Raw genomic sequence first — 27,220 nt, 5'->3', positions numbered from 1 at the left:
GTAACATTCTTGATACATGCTTTTATGATTAACAGAGAGCTGTTAAAAGTTTTATATTCAGGTAATATGTGCATTAAAGCCAATAAAGTTTATTTTTTTAATATAAAGTTGCATGTCTGTTTGTGAAAAAGTAATATTCTTGTTTATGAAACAATTATAACTGCACCAAACTCTTCACCCTTTAATGAATAACCCTGTTTGTTTCTGAGCTTTATGTGAAAGAACACACCCGGTATTCCTTTAGACGTACCTACAACCAGTGAACCAATCAGCAAACAGCACAGCTATATTCTGCAGTACCTGATGGCCAGCAGGGAGCAGCAGGCACATCTAAAGGGAATGCTGGGGATGTGTGCTTTTATATATTTTGAAAAGGATCCAAGGTAGAATTTACATTTCTACGAGCCTTCTGGTCCATCAAACACAGAACAAAAACCAGCAGAGACTTGACAGTGATGATGCCACTAGGTTTCAAAGGAGATATTTCTTGGGGGAAAAAAACGTGAATTTTCATCTATTAAAATGTGCCAGGCTGCATATATTATAACAAATGTATTGTATGCATACACTACACTTCATGTGTGCTATAATATATGCAGCCTGGCACATTTAATAGATGTAAATTCACATTTCTGTGCGCTAACTAGAGATGAGCATCGGGCTTCGTGTGAAGGCACACACCTAGAGAGCTGTCTAATGGCCCCAACTTCCGCTCCGTACGACACTTCCGGGTTATCAAGATGGCAGCGCCCTGTGATGGCAGCACGGGGACTCCGCTTAGATCCCCCGTAGGGACACCGGGGAAAGTCCGGGAGCTCATCAACGAGGGGATAGTGAACGAGGATCGCTGCAGTGAGGGCAGGTGAGGAAGATTTTTCCCATGTGTGTCAGGATAAGGACACTTTTCCTGCACAGTCTGGCGTTCTTTCACATAAACATTATGTACAGAAGCCGCTTGCTTTATTTATTGTAGAACAGTGAAATGTTATGTATAGTATATCAGTTCCTGATGGAGAGATTACCCCCCAGGGTTAGGTATGTGCGTATGCTTGCAGCGAATTGAATTCACCTGCGCAAAAACTGCCACTGACACACCCCCTCCTGGCCCAATCAGCTGTGGTTGGGGCATAACCCCGCCCTTGTTATTCCAGTGTAGGTTGGAAATGCTCTGGCCAGTGGCCACAGCTGGTTTGTGCCAAGCCCATGCACATCCCTAGGTCACCTTTGTAGCCTGAAAGCGAAGGGAGAGGCTACACCACACATGTTACAGGTCCCCACAGACATTGCCTACTAAATCGCCCTCTAAATACACTTCTTCCTAAGTTTCTATATGGTCACGTGAGCACAAACCTCCTGCTGGACCTTGTCGGTCTCTGCCCGCTGATAATGCTGTTGAATTTTCATAAAGTAGTCAAGTCCCCCACTGGCACATCCTTCGCTCCAGGGTGCCGTTGGTCGGCAGAGAGCTTACACCTACCAGCCGCGACGACGTCAGAGAAAAAGAATGGATCAGGAGTTTTGTGGTCATGTGACTGCATAGAAAATCATATAATAATGTATTTAGACAGCAATTAAATAGAAAATGTCTGCAGGGAGTGAAAAAGCCCCCGGGGGGAGGGGGGGGGGTGTTTGTAACATTTATAGCAGAACTCTGAGCATATCAGATTTTAACCCTTGTAGTGGGGCTGCACTGCAAAGATTAAGTGCTCATTTTGTCTAGGGAGCTAAAATAACAAAGTAATACTTACCTGAACTGGAGTCCTGGCTTGCTCTTAGACCGGTCCCGTCAGCCTTGCTCCCCCTCAGATACAGCGTTCTAAGTTCCGGTGATTCATCTAGTTCTACTCAGTGTATTGAACATGAGGATGCCAAGGTACTTTCCATCGCTGGGGCGGAGGAGGGGACACATTGGAGGGAGCAGTGTAGGAGCCAGCCAGGATCATGGTTTGGGTTGTTATTTTAGCCTAAACTGCAAGGGTTAAGAATTGATTTGCCTGGAATTCTGCTTTAAAAGGTGTGTTGTTGTTTCCAATAGACAGTATAATATTACAATATAGGTAGATTGTGTTACTTGTTCATTTTATAGTCTCCAGCACCTTATTTTTTCCCTTTATTTGTAAGGAAGGACAACAGTATCTTATCAGATGAAAACCACAGCTTTGATGCATCAGCTGATGTTGACACTTTGGAAGCCACAAGTAAAGAAGCATTTTTCACCAGAGTGGAATCCTTCTCTATATCCTTTGCTGAGACACCACATGGCCAGTGGCACTGGTATAAACACCGGTTTATCATAGAGGCATTGAAATACAGAGCTTTATACATTGGCAGTTGAAACCTGAAAGCCTGTACATGTCATGCATGTCATATTTAGGACACTTTTATTTATGAAACTCACAGGGTTTTGGTTGTGACCAGTCTTAAATCCTACTCAAGTTATAGGCTCTCCCCGGACTATAGAAACAGTGTTTATGCTGTCACATAGGGGAGAGATTCCTCAATCCTGTATAAGCTCCACCTAGCGTGACTTGGAGCTGGCACATGTATGTACAGCTGCTCCAGATTTTGTCTGCTCCAGTTTTGATAAATTCCCTTCACTGTGGTTACATTTAAAGTGTATCTATAGCCAAAACATTTTTTTATTTTATAGAATGGGGAAGTGTTAGAACTGTTAGAGATCACAACCCCTTTACAAATGAACTACTCCTACTGCTAGCTGCTGGGTCACACCATCTTGTTTACAACATTTAGAAACCTTATAGCGTCTTTTTAACAGTGCAGAAATGAAAGAGTATTTTAATAGATTGCTAAATCATGGCTGTCCAGCACGCTCAGTGTAGCCAGCCTCAAACGACACGGTAATTGGGTAATGTCACATGAGAAGCGAACCGCGCAGCTTGACCATACCATGCATACATTTGAGAAAATATGGGCACCCTGGTCCCGAGAAATACATGCCCTCTGACGTTCACCGTCATCTCCTCATTTTGTGAAGGGAATTATTTGAAAACGTCACTATTGATGTCGCGTCCTCCTAGCCGCAGCCTGACCCTTTCCTCATTCCTTCCCTTGTATTCCTCTTTTTTTTTTTCTACCACTTTCCTTAAACCCTCTACCCCCATCCCTTCCGATGTACCTCTACGTATCTAACCTCAGGACACCCTGCTGATTCCTCTGTGTCTGGTTTCCTTTTAGCCCACACTCATGGAGTATCTGCAGCTACACCAACACTGGGTTATTTTTTTCTTTTTATTGATGCATCTTCAAGTTTTACATGGAGATTCAATAGCTTGTCTCACCCACAGTGCCTATGATAGTCGATATGAGCGAGGATCTGCTATGCCTCGCCATAAGCCTATTTTTGCAGTTGTCGTCCTATATGATTGTCCTGAATGATAATATACAGCTCCTATGTACATTGGTCTTGTATGAGCTTTCTACATACAGTTTTGTGTCTTTGTTAACCTCAATAAAAATGTATATGGAAAGAGCATTTTAATACTTTTCTCGTTTTAGGTCAATTATAACTAGATGTTTCACACACCGAAAGGAATCTGTCTTGGTAAATCCCCAGGAGGTAAAACATCAAGTCAAAGCTCGTACAGACTTGTAAGAAGATTTCCCACTATGCTAGTGTTAAAACAGCTTATTCTATCAGACCACTGGTAGGGTGTAGAACAGGTAAAGTGATATTAAAGCCTATTTTTATTTATTTCTCCTTTAAGGAGACCCTCCTTTGCTGGAGGCTGTTGCTCTTTTTCTTTAAAAGTTTCTATTTCCTCGTTTTCTAGTGGCTCCCCGCAGCGCTTTTCCCCCCCACCCCCTGCACGGGTGCCACCATGATTCTAGTGGAGGCACCCGTGCGCGCTCATTTCCGCAGCTGCTGTGTGTGTCCATAGACACACACAGCCCTGTGGCAGGCCACGCCCCTTCCCTCTTTGATGGCAGAAGGAGCCTATGGCTCCTCTGGCATCAGTATCCTCCCCCTGCAACCCGGAAGTTCGGGGTACGGAGGATAGCTTTGGGACTGGCGGCAGGGACGAGCGCAGCTGACAGGTAAGTGTGGGGGGGGGACTGGGGTAGAAAAAAGGTTCTGGGCCGTTTTTACCCTAATGCAGAGAATGCATTAAAGGAGAACTATGAGATGAGTGATTTCCACTCACCTCATAGTTCTAGCCGACCTGTGACAATGAGATTGTCACAGGTCGGCTCAGTAGATCGGGAGGTGAGCGAACACATACCGGGTTCGCTCACCTCTTGATCCTGTCACGGCTCTCTGCCGTGACAGGGGGAGGGGCTAGATTCCCCTCTCCCCGCTCCGATCTGCCAGCGCTGACTGGCGGAACGGACGGGGGAGGGGGCGGGTACAGCTGGCTCTGCCTCTAGATAGGCAGAGCCAGCTGTCACTCACGCAGCTGGGCGGATCCCGTCATCTACGTCGGGATCCGCTCCGGCTGCGGCGTCTCAGTATACCGCGAGCTGTAGCTCGCGGTATACTGAGCTTAGGGTAACGGGAGGACGCTAGTTTGTGTCCTCCCGTTACCCTAAGGAGAACTATGGGGAAAAACACTGACCCCATAGTTCTCCTTTTAAGGTAAAAAACTCCCAGGCTTTAATACTACTTTAACTGTTAGTTGCTATCCATGCAACAAAAAGGGAAGAAAAAAACGGGTGCTATTTTACCATATTAAACAAGTATGTAATATAATTTTAGTTTTAATGGTTACTGCAACATTTACGCAAAGTCATTCCTTAACTTGAGAACTCCCTGAAATGGGCAGGGAAACCTTCAGCGTTATGTCCTTTAGCGTGTGCCAAGTACGGATGGTCAAATGTCGAATGTGACATGCTGAAGTGTTGCAGCTGTAATGCCTACCTGTGTGCCAGCCTGCAGATAGCTTTGGACATCAATAAGTGTAAGTATTGTATATACGTTGAGTGTATCCATATTGGACCAGGAAATACAAATGTTGTTAAATTGCACAGAAGGGAAACCTTTTTTCTACCCTGTGACTGAGTTAATGTCGTTATTGCTGCATTCGCAGTGACTGTTCATTCATCGTTTGTTTGCAATTTCCTCTGAATTACATTTTCTTTAGATCTGTTTTCTCTCTTGTTTTAAGACGTTCAAAGGGCCAGGTCACCTAAAAATTACATTTCAGTTGTTGTGCAGTAACCTTCTAGTTTTTTTAATGTTCTTGTGACTTAAAATGGTAAGATCTCCCACCATAATTATGTTACCATCCACCTTGAAGGCTCACTCCTGCTGCACTAGTTTTCTCTCCTTGCTGTATTTTCTAATAAGTAAAATAAATAGGTCCAGTATAGAGAATGGACCCCTCGCAATTGTTCTGGCAGGGAAATGAAGCACACACACACACAGAAGTCCTTGGGATCAAAGAAACTAACATGATTTTAAGTGTAACTTCCCCATCCCCCACCCCCCCAAAGCAAAAAATCCTACAGACATGCAGTTCTTCATGTCGATATATAAACAAGTTTAAAAAAAAATAATAATGAAAAAGCTGCATTTGTTTTTCTAAGCAGATATGTTTTCCACTTGCTGGTCTAATGAGGCATCTCTGATGTAGCCATGACCTATAGGTACCTCCTGGGAAAGCTATGTCACTAGTTACATTTTTAAGACATTATTTCATCAATTGAATAATGATTTAATTTAAATTAATGATTGATCTGTATGTGTATTAAAAAAAAATAATTTTGTTGTTGTCTATATCCCATTGGTTAGATTCTGCTTCACATTCTGTCCTAGTAACCTAACGGGAAGTAAGGAAATATTCACTCTTAAGCAGGGTTTACACTGCAAATTTTAGCCGGTTCTTGATGCAGCAGCTGCAAAGGTATTCTGGCAGCGGCTAGCAGGACAGCAAGGGAATTGTCCATCCACACTGTTAAGAAAATATTCTAGTATATCCCCAACTTTCACTGGAATATGTTTTCCAGTCGGATGATTTCCTCTCATTCCTTTCTCTGGATACACTTGTGAAATTGTTCACTGTGATCACAAAAACAAATGGAGAGGGTGAATTTCACTAATGTGGACAGCAATAGGGATGCACCAATACCGGTTTTTCGGTATCGAGTACCGATATTTTTTTTCAGTGCTCCCCGTTATCGGAAGTCCTATTAAGGAAGTCAGGTGTCGTGTAATGACTCGCCACCCGGCTTCCCGATTAGCCAGGAAGCGTCTTTATGCTCCCTCGTCACCAGGTGATGAGGAAGAGTGGAGCTGGCTTTCTGGCCAATAAGGAAGCCGGCTCCCTGGTGACGAAGGAGCATGGAGATGACTTTCAACCCAATCAGGAAGGCGGGCAGCGGGTAATGACTCGCCACCCGGCTTCCTGATACCGGAAGTTCCAGTATGGGGATAGACGAGTACTCGCCCAAATACTCTGTATCGGTACCGGTGCATCCCTAATAAAAACCTAGCACGGTCATATATGACGTGCATTGTATGTCTGTAATACTACTTTTTCAGGGGCCAGGGGGGTCGTGTAGATAATGTTTGACAGTTGGCATATGGATACAATCACTGTAGTGAAAATGTTTTATGCCTTTGTGTTTAGATAAGCAGCGCTGTGTGGAGTTACAAGAAGAACTAAGAACCTCTCATGAAAAGTTCTGCTATTGGCCAGTCAGTCCCTGTCCAGGTAGGACTTTTAGTGGAAAGTGTGTGTATCTGTAATTTACCAAGAAATAAATGTGTCAATGTATGACAAGGACATTGACAAGTTCAGATACTCACAGCTTTTTTACATTGTACCTTCTCCAAGTGTGGTACCAACAGGGTTGCGCAACATAAAAATTTTCAACTACCACCATTTTATTCTATAGGGTCTTGGCATTCAGAAAATATATAATGTTGGGGGGTTTTACGTCATTTTCAGGCCTAAAATGTGGAATATAACATGGGTGCAAAAATGGAAAAAAGGGCCTCAGTCATGAAGGGGTTAAATAATATGTAAAAAAACACTAACCTTATTCAAATGTTGGTCATTCTGCATTTGCCGTATTTGCATGTGATAGTGTTGTGAAACTGCTCAGTGCAAGGGTGGACACATGAATATGGAATTCAGGAGCCAGTCTGCCCAATCCAGGAGCCAGCAGGATTTTTTTAGGAGCCAGCTCCATTGCAAACAACTAGAGAGCCTTAAAACGTAAGCACCAGCTTTCATTTTTGAGGAGCATTGGCTACCTGGGTCCTAGGATTTGTCCAACCCTGGCTCATTGTGTAATAAGGTTTTATTCATTACATAGCCTTACTGTTACTACATATTTACTTACCAAGGTGCTGTCATGTTTTGTTCAATCATAAGTACTGATATTGACTGTCCTAATTCCTCCTGCTTCACAAATAGTGATTTTCTGAATGAGAAGATATGTTTTATGTAGTATTTAGGTTGGCTGTTGGCTGCAGAGTTTTCCAATATGTTGTCTCTCCCAAAAAAATTCATGTTTGAAGTGTGCTCTTTGAATTTCTCAGGTATACTTCCCTGGATGATTCCTGGAAAAGGAGTTATCATTAAGAACCTCTCCTCTGTTTCTGATTGCAGATAACTTCTGGGCTCTTCTAATATGTGAACCATCCTCTGTGCTCAGTGACTTTATTGAACGTTTTCAAAACCTTTGTCGCCTGGAGTTGCAGCTTCCAGCCCTCAGGCAGGAGGACTTAAAAACCATGGTAAGCACATTTTCCTGATATCTGCTTAAAGCCCAACACTTACTGTCGGGTTTCTTTTAATATTGCCACTTCAGGGTCTAAAGTGGCCATGTGACAGCCCACGTGTAAACATTACTTCTGCATCCTTTAGTTTACAATTAGTTTTTCTTTATATTTAAAATTCTAGATATATATTCTGACATGGCTTTATAGTTCTAAGGTCCAGCTATGGCAAACATTCAAGTCTGCATTTCCAAATGAAGTTTCTATTGTTTTGGCACTTTAGTTTGCTTAGAAATGAGCCATACATGTCTTGGAAATAGCTTTGGACTATTGGAGAGTAGGATCTACTTTGTTGCTTTGAGTCTTACCATATACACTAGAAAAGACATAGAGGATCATGCATGAGGCTGCCAAATGTATATTTGAGTGTTTTCTTCCTGTGTCTTTGTTTCATACAAAGATATAGGCCGGAAAAAGAAACAGTTGTTTAAAAATGCATTGTTTTTGGAATGGCTACATTCGAAATAATCCCATAGATGAGACATTTACGTTTGTTGTTCTACTGATCAATACATCAGAGGGGGTTTCTTCTCCGAGCAGATTTGCTTTGGAGTTTTTCTAATATTCTGGCTCTTGAGAGACATGATGAAGCCGATATCCCAACTATGGATAAACAGCCCAAAGTGTATTCCATCATACGTTGACACTATACTGGCTATGTATAATGAATATTGTCGCTCAATTTTCCCTAAATAACAAACATTTATTAAATTATACCAAAAGAAAGCCATATTTGCCTTTCAAAATCAGAGTAAAATCTGCTCTGGTTGCAAAGTTATGGAACTGCCTTGGTCAAGAAGGCGTAAAAAAGCTTTACTTCAGGCAAATGGCTAAGTACACAATTCAAATAGATATATGTTAGCTGTTTTACCTGTCAAAGTATTTGTGTTCTGCCCATCTAATCCTGATATTTACATATAGCCATGCTTGGCGGTTCTCTGCTGCAGCTGATGAACAAAGCTAGGTCACCTTCCTTCCCTCAGCCATTGATTGAGCAGTGAAGGAGAAACAGCGGTTTACCCCTCTGCTCCCTCATTCTGTCAGCATGTTTCTTTTCAGGCCATGCACATGCGGAACACCTGATTGGCTCCTAGTGTTGCCTCTCATTTTCGTAGCCTGAGGTCTGCTATAAGGGGGATTACTAGAGTCTGACACCAAGGGGTTCATTTGCAAAAATTCCACCTGTTGTGTACCATCCACATGGCACTAGCGCCCATGAATGGCACTAACGAGTATAGGAATTTACTATACTCAGCACCATCTAGGGCGCTAGTGCCATGCGAATGGTATAAGCCACAAAAGAACTTTTATAAATGAATCCCTACGTCAAATTCAGGTACTAGCACTAGCTGTGTTTTAATTGGTGACTTATTTTATATCTGTCTAGAGTTAAGCTTTTAAACGTCAGTTACTTGTAGTTTGTTGTTTTTTTTTTAGTATTTAGGTTTGTTTTACAAATGTAACTTTTCGCTTGTATGGCTGATTTTAATTGTATAACCACAGATCTATGTATAAAACACTTGTTAATCCTTTCAACAGCTGCTTATGTAGTGTAGATTACTTCTTCCTGGAAATAGGAAGTAATTGCATTATATTTATTTATGAGGGGTTGTCGTTCTTCTTTGACTTTCACTTATCACTTTTCTTATGTCAGGACCTCAGTGAGGAAACTGTAAGTTTACTCCTGCGGTTGATCGAGGATGAACTGAAACCTGTAGAAGGAAGGGAGAATTCTGCACATGGCTTGCCCAGTGACTCTCTGCAAGTTCAAATCTCTGCCTGTATTCTAGCTCTTTGTGGATGGAACAGCAGGTTTGTTGAAATCAGTTATTATGCTTCATCCTATGACAGAAAAAATGCAAACCTAAAAGAATAGTTTAGGTCATCTTCATCATATATTTACAGAACACAACAGATCCCAACTCTGGTTACCTTTCCCTTAATGGATATCTTTCAAAATGACACTTTGGTCCTGTGCATCCAGGCATGCTTCTGGCACACATTAATCATGCCTATCATCATCTTAAACTGACAGACATGAACAAATTTGTTGGTACCCTGGTAGCTCATTGAAACTGTGCTTCTTTCCTCCTGAAAAGTGATGAAATAAAAGCTATTGGCTTACATATACCTGCATGCCTCTGGTATGTTAGAGAGTAAAGCAAAGAAAGTGTAAAAAGAGATACATTACTGCTTATTCTACAAAGATATATTTTAAAATGGGCAGGACAGAATTGTTGGTACCCCTAGATCAGATTAGAAATAATTGGAACACAATGATATTTCATAGTAACGGTTTTCTGAAAAAAGTACCACAAACTTCAATTGTAAACAGTCATTCAGCTTACTTAAATGGGGAAAAGTAGTCACTCTGCTGTTTGGTATCATTGTGTGTCCACACTGAATGTGGACCGGAGAAAGCAGAGTTGCTTTTGCCTGAGGAAGGGGATCCTCTGTGACCCCGAAACGTTTGTTGCTGTTTACTATGCTGTACGTCAAAAAAATAGACGTTTGCTTATGAATTTGGAGTGCCGGTGTCTTTATCTTTACTTGTGATTATAACAAATGTCACCCATTGACTACCGCAGCACCCGCTTTGCAAAGGGATTTGGCGGTCAGGAGTGCAATGGGACCATGGACTTTCTTTGAATCTGTACAGGGCACAATGAAATCTCAAGACTGAATGCGGTAGCAAAACGTACTGCGTGGTCTCAGAAATCTTTGTCTCAGTCATAGGTTATGGGTCCTTGAACAGGTTTATTAACCAAAAGTCATAGCTAAAAGCACCCAATAATGGCAAGAACAGTTCTTCAGGCCATACTGAAGTGGCCTTCCATGGGCCCTAATCTGAGTCCTATTTAACTTCTATGGACAGAGCTTAAAGATGCAGTCTGTAGGGGCACCCCTCAAAGCTAAAACAGCTGGAGCAGTTTGCTCTAGTATAGTGGGCCAAACTTAACCCCTCCCCCTAACAAGAGTACTGCAACCTGAGGAGAAAAAAAAAAGGGAACAGTTTAAAAACTGACAGAAAAGGAAAATGAGTTTTTAAATACTAAAAAAGGGTAAAAGGAAGGAAGGAAGCAGAGACAACAAGTATACCAAAAATCAAGCACTTAATATATCCCAAACAGTTCAAATCCAATTTTTTAACGCCACTTAGCTTCCAGGCACTTTGTTCTCCAAGCCCTGTTGGCAGGTGCAGAGGTCTCATTGAGAGCTACAGGAAACTACTTGTTTGCAGTAATTGCTTCTAAAGGTTGTGCAACAAAATATTTATAGGTTCAGTCCCATCATTTTTGTCCATGCCACTTTTATTATTTAAAATATTTTGCTATATTATTTAAAATATTTAGTTTTTTTTTTAAAAATCAAACGCAAAGTCTGTTTTGTATAACTATGAATAGGTGTCAACTACTTTTGTCAGTTTCAAGTTATCTCAGAGAAAATAGTGGGTTCTTGTGTTTTCATGGGATTTCATGGGGTCCAACAATTGTGTGCACGTTTGTATCTGTATTAGCCTTATCAGACTAATAAATGGCAGAAATTCTAACTCCTATCCACTAACTAATGCTCCTTGCTTCTCCTGTTTGTAGGGATCAGTGCTCATATTAACAACCTGGAAAATAAGGGCTTATGGGTGTAAAATGTGTCAATGATTTGTCAGTTGATTTAGGTGGGCATTAGTACAGGTTTGGGACCAAGAGACCTTGGATACAAAATCCATCCATGAGACCTTGGATGACAAAAAAAATAAAACTCCTCTTCTGCACATAGAGAAACTTTTCAAAACATGTAATTTGATCCAACGCCACTTATTTATGTATATAATAATATGCGTTCTATCTTAAACAAGACTCAAGACATTTCCATTTTAGAATGCTTTGTTTATGAACTGATTTGCTATTTTTTTTAGCCCTTCATCTGGGTCTTTACCTCTGTCCATCATAAGCTGTCCCCGCTGTATGAGGAAGGTTGGATTGTGGAGCTTCCAGCAGCTGGAGTCCGTGGATTTGGACAGTTCCTTTGGACCACCCAGTACTCCGGTATCTCCAGGAGAGGGTCACAGTGACAGAACACCTTTGGGAGTGGTGTCTCCCAACAGAAGGGTTACTAGAAGCAAAGACCTTGAACAGGTATGCAAAGCTAATAAACTGTAGGTATGTTATGACCAGTAAAAAAAAAAAAGAATGGCAACTGCTTGCTTCAAAAATATATTTAAACAATGGTATCTTGAAAAGAAGTATATTAACTTGTATCACTACACATTTTTTGTTGGGCAGATATAGATTTAAAGCTATTCACTACATTTCAAAGGGCACTTTTGGAAGTTTTTAGGCTTTAGTCGCGCTTTAATTGGGCTCTGTTAGACCCACTATTGAATTGCTATGTAACTGTTTAATATTTCATCAAAATAAACACCTCCCTTTATAAAAGCATGATCCCATAAATATAACATTTTACTATTGTTAGAGTCCTATGGCAGCTGCAACCCAGGCCCCCAGCGGAAGCTCAACAGGATCATCGGAATCAGATGCTGTGCGGAGTCGGCCAGTGACCCGTAGCATGGGACATGGAGAAAACTCAGGAATTACATCTGAAGTCCAGTCCAGTCCTCAACGTAAAGCCAAGCGACCTAGGCTCTGCTCTAGGAGCAGTATAGTAAGTTATGAAAGGCTCCAGTACCTCTGTGCCAGGGTTGTCATATATATATATATACATATATATATATATTTCTTTTTTTTTCAATTTTATCATGTTTATATATGTAGCTTTATCATCCTGCAATGTAAAACTGTACTAAACTAGCTCGCTTTCTGTCCAGGATTCTTCTCCCAAGGGCTGTTTTGATCCCCTGAATCAACACAGAAGTTGGTGTCCATGGGTCACTGTGGGTTGTGCAGACAACAAAGGAGATGCTGAGAACAAGGTGAAGGAAAATGAAAATGAGGCAAAGGAGATTGGATGGAAGGAGGTGCTACGAGTGCTACTATCAGAGGGAAAATCCAGGACACTGTCTGATGGAGACTCTACAGTAAGACATCTGAATTGCTTGTAGCTACCTCAGTTTCTATTTCTCATGGCTGTAAAATATAAAGTTCATGTTTTTTGTTTAAGCCAGCATGTAGTTTTATTTTAAAGAGAGTTTTCAGACCGCCATAAAATGTTTTTTTGTCCTTGTTATGTGTAGCTAGGAATTAGCTCCTTGAAAGTCTATACTTTTGTGATGGCCATTAGTCAAAGATCTAATAGGTAGCACATCTGCCTTTATGGACCATATACACTTGACAAACACCCTTGTTACTGTGGCTGGAAATGACCGCAATCAGTCTGATAGCTGTCATCTTCACATGACTTCCCCAACATGCTCTATATAATATTCTTTACATAAGAGGGAATTTTTTCCTTCCATCACTGTTGTTTTAGTGTCAAACATTCTGTCATATTTGCACACTATAGAAGCAGTGTTCCGCACAACATTTTTTTTATTTGTTTGGCACATATTGTTTTTTTTTTTTGTTTATTATTTATTTCAATAGTTTTTTGATTCAAGTTAGAGGGTCTGCATGAAATGTGGGCAACTATAGGTCAGGAATGACTGCCTACATACTTTTTTTTGAGGAGGGTTTCTCTTTAACCAGTTGCCGTCCGCCCCCGTTGTAAAAAAACGGACGGACGGCACTGCTGCATTGGCGGGTTGCCGTCTCCAGACGGCATTTTTTTTCTGCGGGCGCGCACGGGCAGAAGAGACCCGTGCAATGCAAACACCCGGTACCGGGTGTTCCACATATAGACGATCGGCGGCTCTATAGCCTGCCGATCGTCTATATGTGTTTGTTTTTTCGTTCTGCTGACTATTTACCCGACCTGACCCCATCTTTTGTATTTTACCAAAAATATGGGTAAGAATAAATTTTTTTTAACATAATGTAGGGAAAACATTTTTTTTGGTCAAAATTTACTTAAACTTTTTATATTATATTGTACAAAATAAAAACCCCGGTGGTGATTAAATACCACCAAAAGAAAGCTCTATGTGTCCCCAAAAAATGTTAACCTAAATTGCAAGGCTATAGTCCGGTCATGCTTACTGGTGACATTTTTGACTGACTGGTGAGACACCCTAAAATGTGTGTGTGTGTGTGCATATATGTGTATATATAATCAGGGATGCACCAATCCCATTTTTTCATCCCAAGTACTGATACTTATCGAGGTACTCACAGATACAAGTACGGATACATTTTTGTTTATTGTCATGTGACAGTTTTTCTAAAACAATACAGACTAATGAATTCAGTACAGTGGTGGCGCGCCAGAGTTAGCTCCCAGCTGCAACCACTGCAACCCTGGTAGTTTTTGTGAAAATGCCAATTGGCCATACGGCACTGGTATGTGAACATCCCTAGTTGAAACCTCTGTTGAGTTTGATTGTTTTTTGGATGCCCATTGTGGAGATTTACTCTTACTTCCTATTTGGGTGTCTACAGTTATGAGAAGTGAGATTAACTGTGGCATATTCAAAAACCTAAGAGATTCTAAGCCTTCATCACTTGACTATAATAATAGTAATAAGCGGTCTGTGTCCCCAGTTGCAAGATTTCCCTCATTTCCTGGTTTTCATAGAAAGCTAGGAACATTCTCACAAACAATGACACAGACAGCAATAAAACTTGACAGGCTATATATACTCTCTCCAAATATCTGTAAAAAATAAGTCAAGGCAACTGGACTTGCTGTAGTTTTCTTGAAGACGTTTCACTGGACATCCGACCAGCTTTCTCAATTCAGAATGACTTGTACAAAAATTATCTGGGAATAAATATGGTGAATGTTGCTCCAATCCACATAATATGTTAGTCGCAACCAGATGTTGATTGCATTGCATAATTGGAGCTAGGAGGTGTTAATAACCTGCCCAGAGAGAGGTGTTAAACCAGCATTGTATGTGGCAGACAATAGATGTCTCACTCCCCCACCTCTATTCAAGCTTGGCTTCTCCATTTTTACATAAATGGCCTCTTTCACACTTCTTTTAAACCAGTCCTCCTCCCTGTCTCTCTCCAAAGGAAAACAGTCCCACTTTAAGGCAACCTGGTAATATTTTCCATTGTTTTAATAATCACTGCTTAAAGCAAACCTGTGATGTACCCATGCAGTATGAAGCAACTTGTTCACTTAGTTGACTGTCCCCCTGCTGCTAATACTCACCTTCTCTTGGCTCCGCTACCACTCTATTTATCTGCCTGAGGAAAATGACCTACCCAGTACTTCCAGGTATGGGGAATCTCTCCCCTTCTCCCATGGTAGTGATGCATGCCCAAGCAGCTAGTCTCCAGACCTGAGTGTTGTCATGCGTGGCCGAGGAGAGATGCCTTAGCCCTCTGTATGCTCTGACCAGACTGATTTGGCACTTAGAGTTTTTTCTCTTTGCTCTAGCCAGTGAAATGTGCGAAAAGAGGCAGAGTGCAGGGCAGGCAATTAAATGACTTAGTTGCTTTGCTCGTGTTGGGTTTGCAGGTTCAACTTAATATTTAGGCTGTTTTTAAGACTCTGGTCTGTTTTGCTAATACTGCTTATCTTTGTTACAGAATGTGCAAGAGAAATCTCGCAAAGTGTTCAGAATATTCAGACAGTGGCAGGCAAGTGCCTCCTCATGAAGTCTGGAGGGTGACCATTATATGAAGATTTCCAGTTTCATGTCCCACCACCAACCAATTGGCTGACGTCAAATAGATGTGTGTGTACTATGTAAAAGTAGACTCTGCTGGAAGCTTTCTGTACAATGTGCTGTACTCTCAGAACAAAGTTAGGATTTCTGTGTCTGTTGGGTCTGCATGTTTGCATTCAGGTAACAATAGGTCACAGATGTTTTAGGAATGGCTCCCAGATGTGTGACCAGTGAAAAAAATGGTAACGTAAGTACTGAGATGTTACAGGTCAGGCTAATACAAGGTTTCACTAGTAAACATTCCATTTCTAATCTTTCTTGGGATGTCTTGATTTTCAGTTTCATATAATAACAGACTTCAGTGTGCTTTTTATTCCCTCTTCTGGAAACTTTAGTTTAAAAAAAAACCTTAATGTTTGCTACAGATCAAACTGTAATAACATACATAGAAGTGTATGGAACATATCAGAACAGATTATACAATATTTCTCTAATTTTCTTTTAAATTCTAAAATCTGTTAAAATGTATTTTTAAAGCCAGTCAGTCTTGCTTTCACAGAATATATTAATGAGAGACAAGTGAGAATCTGATTGCATGTTATAGAATAAATACATTCTTTGTTCATGATGGGCATTGTGCTAGCTACTACTCCTTACATTGTAATGGAAAAGAGTCCTTTGTGTGTTTGATGTTATTATTGAACAGCAGCAATTATTTACATCTTTGTGGATCTGCGTGCATTCTCAACTCAGCATTCTATGTGTTCCTGAATCATGAGAAAATAGCTTGGGATTAATATATTGCTGTTTTCTTTCAGTGCAACTAATACATATCAAGCATATCTAAAGTGGGATGAATCGACACTTGTGTTTGCCTGAATAAAGTTTTTCTTTACCACAATGACATCATTGGTGTGCCGCCTTACTTGTTTTCTGGACTGCAAGCCAAGCTACTAGCATTTTTTAGGAGAAGGTTGGCAATGCAATATTGGCCAAATGACATATTACCTTTACATTTGTAGTGTTAACTAACACTGAGATGAGTGATTGGGCATTTACATCTTGGAAATTAGTCCCATGCACTCATACCCCTGCCACTAGCATGTATTAAAGTTTGGTAATTCTGCGTTTTGAGTAGAATTATTCCTAAAGCATCTGCAGTGGAATAGACCTCCCCAATTCGGCACTGTCATCACATAGCTGATCCCTATAAATCCTTTTTCAGTTTAATTCCCTACTTTGCTTTCACATTTGCAGACTTATTTGGTCTGATGTGTTTCGTTCCTGACAGTGTCCCCTTCCACCTCCTGCATGTAACTATTGACCTGTTACTATGATGGGCAACCAGTGGTCAGTATTGAGGTTTAGGAGGTAAGAAGGAGTTGGGCTAGGCTCTTAAACGACTGAAGATGGCCAACCTTGTGTTTTTTTGTTTTTTTTATATAGGTTATTATTGAGTAAAATTTTAAACTGGATTCACTGTGAAAGGCAAAAGTACCCATGTACCTTGTTAAATGTACCCCTGAGGGTGCCAGTAGCCTTTTTTAAGTGTATTCCCCCTTTTGCAGTCACATTTGATAATGCCCCTCTATATGTTGGTTATGTGTTTCCATTCACAGAGCATAACAAAAAATATTTTTTATGACTTTTAGATTTTTGCAAAAAAAAAGGTAAGACGTGCAAAGGTTACTTATTTGGGAAGAGCTAAAACCGTCTCCTATTTTTTAACCGTGGGCAGAAAATGGTCTACAGCCGCTTACAGATCTGCTGGGGGATCGGCCTATAAGCGTGGGTATTGGCTGCGCTATTTTTCAACTTAAAGATTTTTATTGTAGAATACGGAGTAGGGGGCAAGTATATAGGGACTTAACACCGTTAGAAAAGGTTTGTCTGTAGGAGGAAGCACCGACTAAGGTAATATCATTACTATATAATATATTATTAACCTGTGTGACTCCAAGAGTGCCTTACTATGTGGCGAAGTGGGAGAGAGAATTGAAATGTAAAATATCAAGTAGGGAACTTACCTTTTTAGATTATGTGTTGCAGCAGGCAACATGGCTGAATTCAGGCTTTTTTCAAAGCACCTTCACAGTGATCCACCCTTATAAAGACTTAGGACTAAAATTTGAGGATTGTGTTTCTCTCATTAACTTCATTAACATACAATACACACGCCAGGGTTGTAATCCTTTAACCCTTTTTTTGGTACAAGCAGTGTTCAAATCTACTTTACAAACTATAATGAGAAAATCACTCACCCCTCACAACCCCTCCTAACAGTACAAAAAAGGAAAAAGTAGAAATGTAACCCTTAAGAAGCCAAGAGACCATAAGCCAAGTAAAAGCAATTTAAACTGCAAGAAGCATCTTTAAAATATTTTTAGCCTATACTATGTGAATGGGAACATGTAAACATAAAATAGGTGTTATTCCAATTTGACTGTGAAAAATACAAATCACAAATGCAACCAAAAAACACCTTTTTATCTACTTTTTTTATTATATGAAAACAGCTACTATGCAACTAAAACATGATGACTTCAGAAACTGGGTGACTGTACTTACCCTTATTAAATTACACTGATTGACAGCAAAGCTTACACCAAGCATGCATAACAGGAGGTTTCCACTAGTAGGTGAGCTTTTTCCTGGTCCATATCTCAACTCTGCTATGCTAAGGAGTAATGGGCAGACCTGAAGGAAACATTTGAATTATCTAACATGGTACTGGCGGTTAGAGGCAATAGAATACAAGTTAATACTTTAATTTTTTCGATGGACACAGCGTTCTCTTGAGTTCTTTAGGATCTGCATCTATGTTAAATCAACTTGAGAAACTAGATTGCAGACCAGCTAGACTCGCCTTAACAATAATAATTTCCTACGACAAAGATCACCGCCATTTGACAGAACCACAGGACTCTGAATTTGGCTTCTAAAGCTGGCCATGCACTGTAATAATTGGCTGCCCGGTCTGTACATTTGAAGATTTCCCAGACAAGTTCCTTTCGATCAGCTGATAAAGGGATGCTGGCCGAAAGGGTGCCAACAGTGGCATCCACTGTGCGAATTTCTTGATGAACCAGATGAAATTCGTAGTGTATGGCCAACTTGCGGCTGAACTTCTGGCATTGGTATGGATGTTGATCAGTGCTGTGTTGGGAATACAGAGAAAGCTCTGTCATTGATTGTTCGTACCTTTTGGCTAAGATTCAACTACATAAAACATGAATATTGTCAGGCTCAAAACATTATGTATGCTTTGCATTAAATATGATCTGGATTAACTAAACGATTTTCATTTTTCCCCAGTCATCTTCCAGGACAGCCATCGAGATATAGGCTCCGCCTGCCTGCAACAGGAAACACATCAACCACATGAAATAAATAGACTCCTCCTTCCATCCCAAGTCAGTTTTTTTGTGTTTCCGCCGGCTACACAGGGACATCGTAATGTTTGTTATTTTTAGGGCTCATGTTTGTTTGCCTTTGGGCTGAGCCTTACCCTGCTAGGCATTGGGACCTACTCCAGGCTTACCTGCTGCAGTGCCTACAGGGATTCCCTATCGGACCCCCACCCGATTTCTGGCCAAGGTTCCCTTCCATCACTCAGGGAAGGCAACCATCCTCCTGCACGTGAGTAGGCACCAGATGGTGGCCCCCCCTGGTGTACAGCAGTGGCAAGGTGTAATAACCTGGAGTGTGCTTGTGTCCTATTGTGGACAACTGTCTGGTGACAACAGGGGCAGCAGGAAGAGGTGTACGGGGAGGCCTCAGACTAAACGTAGATTTCTGCTGATGTATATTTTTACACACTGATTTTGCTGGCTGTCCTGGAATTATAGTATAAAGACTGAAGGTTATGCATAGTTATTCACCTGGTATCGTATATAAGGTGCAGTCCTGTGAATGATGCAGCTGCTCACAGGGGTAAGTCAACAACATCTTCAATACACCTCTATATACCACACTGCTTGTACTCCTATATTACATGCAGTTTCATGTGCTAGTCTCCTGTGAACATGTAAGTACAGTTCAGGCCTGGTTTTGAGAGACTATTCACAGTAGTACATTGCAGTAATGCATGTTACCACAAGACAAAGTACAGGTGCGCTGCATTGGGAAAATAGTGCGTCTGTGAAAACATGCAGTAATGCACTACAAAGCATGAGAAAAATATGAATGGGTCCTGAAGGTATGAGGGCCAGTGTCAACAGGCTTTTGTTCATTCACTACTGCTTCTCTTCCCATACATGTCTATGGAAATGCATTGGTGGTGACAAACTAGTGACAAGAATGATGTTAGTGTCTGTGTTTTAATCTGAAGCATCAAAGATAGACAGCAGGAAACTGTAGTATACCAGGTTCTTAGCCATTTTTGTCTTGTGCGCTTTATTAAAAGATGCAATGTGATGGGACTCCATTAACAAGGTTTTCTGGCCATACTGAGGATGGTCATTTTTCTCTTCCATATTTTTTGGAAACACTAAAAGCTCTATTGGGATCTGCGTATCCTCAATTAGCTGTTTAAGCCTAAGAGGATTTAAACCAGGTTATAATACCTTCTATGAATGCAGTAGTACTATCCCTGGTCTGGTAAATGCAGAGCTGGTCTAGGTCACTAACTCCAGTTATTACTACTCTTGCATGTGTTTAAATAAAAGATGTGATGTTTTATTATATATTTTTAATGTCTGTTAATAGTAAGTCCTATTAGTTTATTCTTTCCTACTTGCCTATTTAGATCATTTTCTGTCCATTTAGATCTATAGGTTTATTTCCTTTTTTGATCCATTGTACATGCTTGGATAGTATTTTTTCTGTTTATAAATACTATACAGTATGCGCTGTATACACCAAATAAATTGTATACTTGATTCAATCAGTCTTTTTGCCTGTATTAGTGACAGGCAATTTAGAATGTGCTTTTTATTAGCCATACTGTACTAGGTATCCCTTATAGTGACTCTAAACTCAAGAGTCAAATCTTAAAAATGCAAATAGATTACAATTTCAATACACATTAGTAAACTAAACATGAGATTGTAGTCCATTACAGGAGCAAGCTTGGAGTGGTGGCTACTTTATAACATACACAGGGGCCATGGAGAACAAAAGTAGCCACCCACCAGGAGGAAGGACAGTGTCAGCATGAAGTCAGAGATGATTTGAGGACCTACAGCTGAGTCATACACAAATAAGGTCCAGTTTTCTTAATAGGGTACTTGAATACTTTTTTTTTTAATTTAACTCCTGAGTTTAGTGTCACTTTAAGCTAGCTATACACCAGTAAAATTTCTGAAGGTTTGTTCGGTTTTCTAATCGTTAACGGGTTCAAATCAACTCTTGTTTTCCGCCGTAGTGAGGAATAAAACAATGAATTCTAACAGTGGATGTGGTTTTCCTATATCCTTCGAATCTTTCCGGTGCAGTGGTTGCCAAGGATGTAGAATGAATGTAGTACGTTCATAGAATATGCATTTCTTCTTGTGTGTTTTTTTTTTTTTTTTTATTATTATTTAGAACTACAAAAGGCAAGTACAACAAATTGATAAGTTCAACTAGTAGACAATGACATGACAGCAAATTTGTAAAAATACACAGATTACAAAAGGCTAGAAATAATACGTACTGACGTATTGTTAATGGGTATAGAGATGATGGTCACCGAGTAGTGCTAAATGTAGTGAGTTCCAGGACGTATCCAAACTCCAAGTATTACCAAAATAAAAATAAATAACGGCTTGAAACAAAGTAGTGTACCGCCTTATACGAGGTTTTATAGACAGTTCAATAGAGTAGACGAGAAACGGGGGCTCCAGGCACAAGATTCCATTTCTTCTTGGAAGTTAGCTCACATACCCTCCCTCCCTTCCTTCTGTCTTTATAGTATGACTTGTTGTGTGGGGGCACAAAGCTTTTTTTCTTTTGTCATGTTTGCACTTGTAGACTTGAGTGATCATTTAGGTGTATTGGCTATTAAAAGAAAAAATAGGACATTTATTTTCTCAACATAAACAACCTACAGAAATCGAATGCTGTGCTCATGATACATGATGCACATGAATTAATGCAAAGTCAAACAAACTTATTTTACTATGTCATAACATTGATTTGTTGCTGATTTTTCAAAATTAGAGTTGCAGTAAAGATAAGCTTTGTGGGGGTGGAGTCTGCCATAGTCTTGAACAGGCACACTTCTTAAGAGCTCCATGCTGCCGACTCACGTCCCTACTCAGAGCACCATGCCTCAAGGACCCAAGCCCAAACCCCAAAGACCCGTTCCTCTATCTCATGAAAGCCGAAAGACGCCATAGACAATTTTTTTTTCCAGCTCGTGGCCTTTTCAGGAACGCCAACCTCCAAATACAAAATGACGCTGGAGCGGGAACCACCAAACCCATCTTCCCCCTCTCTTCCTGCACACTCTCCTGAACATGAGGTTTCTGTGTGGGAATCTGTTTCATTGGCTTTGCAGGATGACTCGGACCTCTTACACCCTATGGGGACTCTTAAGAAGTACTTTGCGCTACTTCCCACTAAGCGGGACATAGAAAGCATGTTTTCCTGCCTAGAAAAGCTAAACGCCCAGAATATGGCAGAAACTTCAAATCCTAGAACTTTCTCACAAATCTTAACAGGATGCAGCAGTTCTACAGGAACTACTGCAAAATTGGACTCGCGTCTGAACAACTAATCTCCCAGTCTGACTGCAGAGCGTAAGACTTCCATGCCTATTTCTCATATTTGTGTAATATTCGTCAGGAGGCCTCTTCACCAAATGCTCCAGATTTAACTTATATGTGCTAGGCCTTAGCATGTCTTTCGGAGGAGGTATTTGTGGGGCTAGCTGCCCCATTCACAACTTAGGAAATTAAGCAAACTATTCAATTGTTACCCTCAAGTAAAAGTCACGGCCCTGATGGATATACTAATGCCTGCTATAAGACTTTTTACACAGATGTAGCCCCTTTACTGGAATCCATGTTTAATAATGTCTCTGCCAATTGCCTGTTCAAGGCCCAAGCACAGGAGGCTCATATTAACCTAATCCCTAAACCTGATAAGGATTCGTCGTTATTTGCCAATTTTAGTCCCATCTTCCTCAATGTCGATCTGAAAATCTTCGCTAAACTTATTGTAAACAGTTTGGCCTTATGTATTCTCACGCTCATCAATCAGGAGCAAGTTGGATTTGTACCCACTAGGAAAGCACAGGAAAATACAATCAAAATGCTGACCCTTATTAAATATGCTCAGTCATGATATCTCCTTACGTTTGCTTTCCATAGACCCAGAAAAAGTATTCGACCGTTAAGATTGGACTTTTATGCAGGCAGCATTACAACAAATTGGGATCCCTTGGTTGTTGGACAACAAGATTATTATAGGATTCAGGAAATTGGTATTCTTTCGGAACCAATCACTATATGTAATGGCACTCACCAAGGATGTTCCCTTTACTATATCTTAGCCATTCGTGCCAACCCACACATTACAGGCGTCCCCATTAAGAAAGTCCATCCTAAGTTTAGTTTGTTTGCAGATGGTATGTTGTTCTATATCTCTAACCCCAAGGTAGCTTTCCGCCACCTCTTAGAAGAGTTCAAGGAGAATTATGGGGTGAGTGAAAAACGCTCATCCCCATAATTGAAGCCGACCTGTGACACTGAAGCTGTCATAGGTTGGCTCTATTAATCGTGAAATCAGCGAATACTGCTGGTCACTGACTTTCTGATACTCTCGCTGCAGAGAGCAGTGACTGTCAGTCAATGCTTCCCGCAGGGATTCTCCTCTCTCCTTTTCTCCAGCGCTGACTGGAGGAATGGATGGGGAGGGGGCTGGCCGCTGGGTCTGCCTCTAGATTGACAGCTGGCTCTGCCTATCGGCCAATTGGGGTGGATCTCGACAGTAATGTCTTGAAAGAGATTTCCCCTGTCCTCCCACAATCACTCCCTTGGTTACGGTCATCCATTAGACCACGAGCGGACTCCCCAGCCTTTTGCCTTATCCCCCCATGCTGAAGACATTTGAAAACAAATAGCATTTTTCTAATGCGGGCCACTTTATGCCTGTAATGTGCAACCTGGAGTTCCCACCTGGCGTTGTTGAGGACTCCTTTATTATTTGGAACGTGGATGATCCTTTTGAAATGCTTTGTCACACCCTTCCATTTCTCTATGGACTGCTTTTGACATGCTCATACATTTTATTGCGGAATGGGAGAGAGAACTTGATTGTTCCCTTACAGATCCGGATCTGCCCAAGCATACACCCTCACACATAAACTTACCTTTGCTTCCTCTGCGCAAGAGAAAAGTTATAAATTATTAAGCAGGTGGTATCATAGCCTGTATATCCTCCATAGGATGTCGTGAACGATTCCTGGTGTCTGCTGGAGGTGTGGAAGGGAGAGAGTCACGTTAGGTTATATCTGGTGGGAATGTTCCCCCACACAGGCCTTTTGGCATGCAGTCTTCCATATATATTGCCTAATTACTGTGAGTGCGGTGTCCACCACTCTTCAGATTGCACTTCTCGCTATACACTCGGGTTCTATTTTTCTGTACAAGAAAGGTTTATTAAGATTTTTTTTGTTGGTTGCACGCACTGTTATACCTTGTTATTGAAAGTCGACAGTATGTCCCACCCTCGCGGAATGGGCAGAGGAATTGTTCCATATTTTGAGGATGGAACATTTGACAGCTCAGGTGCACTGAGGAAAATGTTTCTGCATGGAGCACATGGCTCTTGTATGTGGAATTGGATGCATGGAAACATATATACCCATCAACCCCTGAAATTGACAGCAACGTGGTATTTTTAGGACCCCAGATTGCCGCCAGCAAAAAGATGTTTGGGAATTTATTGGCCTGATACACTGTAGCATTGTTTGGATGAAGCGCTGGGCAGGTAGGTAGCTTTATTTTAAATTTTCACTTGAAAGCCCTTATTAAATTACCTTGGGGGCAAAACACATTTAGGGAGTTGTTCTCTGGAATACTTATAATGAACCATTCTGCTTCCTGCTAAAAGTCATAAAACATTTCTAGGCTTTCAGAGACATTGAAAGTTCTACCAGCCAGACTAAGATGACTAGTATACAATATCAATGTAATTTGGCAGAAATGTGCAGCAAATAGTGTACTGGGTAAAAAATTTCAGTCTCTGGTGTAGGTAAAAAAAAAAAAAATCTGTCAGCCAAGTTGGACTAGATAATATGGAACTGACCAAAAATATCCAAAGATACAATCATGCTGCAGAAGAACTTTAATGAATTCCACAAAAATATCCCAAGTGAAATGCAGAATGCCATCCAATGTACAAGTTTTAAAGGGTTATTCACAAAAGGGTGAAGAGTTTGGAGAAGGCAGGAGAAGTGAACAATCTAGGACAGTGGTGCCCACAAGGTCGATCGTGATCTACCAGTCGATCGCGTAGCGATCACTGGTAGATCGCCATGTCCTCTCCTCCCGCCGCTTCTCTAGATCCCCGCTGCTCTCCCCAGCGGGGATCCGAGAAGAAGTGAAGGAACCGGCGGCGGGGGAGGGCGGGTGACGGAGCCGCTGTCACAGAACTAATGCAGAGCGGTGAGGAGAGAGAGAGACGCTCGGCCAGGATCTGACAGCCGGCGCCTCTCTCTCCCTTCACTGCTCGTCCTTAGTTCCGTCACAGCGGCTCCGCCCCCCAATCCCCGCGGCTGGAGTGCTCTTTCACTTCTCGTCGGATCCCCAGCTGCCTCTGCCCGGGAGAGCAGGGGAGATCCAGAGGAGAAGTTGCAGCTCCCCTGTGTGTGGACGAGCAGCAGAGGATCGGTACATGTCACTAGTATGTACTAATCGTCTGTGCAGGACAAACACTGGAGCGATCGTGGCTATGCTCCCGTGGTGCTCGTGTGGCTGCCGGCTGAATGTGTCAGACGCTGCAGATGGAAAGGTGCAGAACACCCCATGTGCAACGTCGGCCACACGAGCACCACGGGAGGACAGGACGCCGGGACCTGTAGGGCGCACAAGAATGTAAGCCGGCAGACTCCCTGCGTTCAGGTCCGGGAGGGGGTGTGGGGCTGTATTGAAGTCAATGGCATCGTCCACAGTGCGATCGCCCGCACTCGGAACGCAGGCATGTTAGTACCTTCATTCTGGTCCAGTGCGATCTGCAAAAATAGTGCTCGCAGCATTTTTGTGGATTGCACTGGACTGGAACACAGGCACTAATGCAGGCGATCGCACTGTGGGCGAGTGGCCTGCCTGCGAAGCCTGGCTGCGGTGCCATTGACCTCAATGCACCGCCACGCCCCCTCCCGCCCCTGAATGAAGGTGTTTTTTTCGTTGGTAGATCTCAATTAGCTCATCATTTCAAAAGTAGATCTCCAGACGAAAAATAGTGGGCGCCCCTGATCTAGGACAACATAGCTGATTTGGAAAAAGTCTCCAATTCCGCTCACTTTCCAGCTCAGCTATGTTGTCCTAGATTGTTCACTTTGCCTGCCTTCTCCAAACTCTTCACCCTTTTGTGAATAACCTTGTTAGTTTTCCTTGGGAAAATAACTTTTCACAGCAGCCTGTTATGATCATGTTGTAGTGTAAATGTATTCACCTCATCATGACTGCTATGTCAAATTATAAGCCTTCAGAACAGTCCACCTTACCCACTATTTGTGCACAGGAAGCTGTTCTGCATTCCTCCACTTATAAATACATATCTGGCATTCCTGAGTATAATGTGTCTAGTGTAGCCATTTATTTCTGTGTGCATGTTTTGTGCCTATTTGTCCAACTCTGCCAGCTGTGATTTTAACCGTTCTGTTCTGTGTGACTATGGAAACCATATTTATATTTCACCATTGCGTATAAGGTGTACATTTATTGCGTTTCCAATATTATCGCAGTTGCCCACAGTAGGGGATTGTGAATCTCCTGATGTTATTCCTTTGAGGGGGAGGTTGAACAGGGTCACAGAGGGAGTCACTGGAGAAATGTCTGAATGGATGTGATTTTTGCATTCTTTTACATTAGTTTTCTGTGAAAAAATGGGTGTATTTGTGTCATTGTATATGCTTGGCGGTGTGTCCTATATAAGGAATGTGACCGCCTCCTCCTGCTTCCATTGAAAGATATGTTCTAATGCTTTTTCATGCTGCTTTCAGCTGAGGGGGAGCTACTGAATTCCAGATATCATCTTGTATACACAGGTAGAGAGGGCAAAATATAATGCTAAAGTCATGCCTTTCAGTTGCTAACTAAAGAATATTAAAATGGAAATTTTTCAGACCACTGCCTATCTTCTTCAGGCATATTGACAGAAGACAACATACCGTATATAACTGATATATGTTTTGCACTGAGCCACTTTAGCTTTCTTTTATCAGTATGTCTGAAGAAGGGGCCTAGTGTTCTGAAAGTTTGCGGATTAATATTTCCATTTAACACTCTAATATGTATTGCATTAACAATATGTTTTGCCTCCTCTACTTGTTTACAGACTCTAGGAAAGAAGACTTGTAACTTCAGGCTAAAAGTTTAACTGTCGCTTCTTGAAGACGTGGTAATGGGGACTTCCTAAGTTGTGATTGTTTTGTTAGATGATGCTTCCTTTTCAGACAGCTGCAGGACAAGTGCACATGTAAACAGTTGTGAGTTTTCGCAAAACACGCGCAATTGGAAAAATAGTGCAAGCTCTGGTCAAAACAGGCACACATGTTAAAAGGTGCGGCTAAACAGATTTTCACATTTTAAAAAATGATGTAAGAGGCTAAAACTGTCGCAATTGCTTTGATAAATCCCCCCCCCCCCCCCCCCTTT

The 27,220-nt window shown here is 41.4% G+C and overlaps 1 protein-coding gene across 1 annotated transcript; it reads left to right on the top strand.

The window, feature by feature from the left end:
* The first annotated feature begins 728 nt into the window (after nt 1–728).
* On the top strand, nt 729–15,635 carry ZC3HC1 (zinc finger C3HC-type containing 1). Its single transcript, XM_018565868.1, has 10 exons — nt 729–862; nt 2,122–2,236; nt 4,766–4,916; nt 6,588–6,671; nt 7,575–7,702; nt 9,399–9,556; nt 11,658–11,877; nt 12,215–12,403; nt 12,567–12,776; nt 15,334–15,635. Exons 1-10 carry the CDS (start codon nt 741–743, stop codon nt 15,400–15,402), a joined length of 1,446 nt encoding a protein of 481 aa, XP_018421370.1. The 5' UTR covers nt 729–740; the 3' UTR covers nt 15,403–15,635.
* Nucleotides 15,636–27,220: the final 11,585 nt, after the last annotated feature.

Source organism: Nanorana parkeri, unplaced genomic scaffold (assembly GCF_000935625.1).
Source record: "Nanorana parkeri isolate BGI_ZX_2015 unplaced genomic scaffold, ASM93562v1 scaffold26, whole genome shotgun sequence".
NCBI lineage: Eukaryota > Metazoa > Chordata > Amphibia > Anura > Dicroglossidae > Nanorana > Nanorana parkeri.
This window is presented reverse-complemented; position numbering and strand designations above follow the sequence as displayed.

Coding starts and splice junctions, on each gene's coding strand:
- ZC3HC1 (XM_018565868.1), top strand. CDS start 741: ATGGCAGCGCCCTGTGATGGCAGCACGGGGACTCCGCTTAGATCCCCC. Junction 2,237..4,765: donor CCAGAGTGGAATCCTTCTCT/ATATCCTTTGCT, acceptor TAACTTGAGAAC/TCCCTGAAATGGGCAGGGAA. Junction 4,917..6,587: donor AGCTTTGGACATCAATAAGT/GTAAGTATTGTA, acceptor CTTTGTGTTTAG/ATAAGCAGCGCTGTGTGGAG.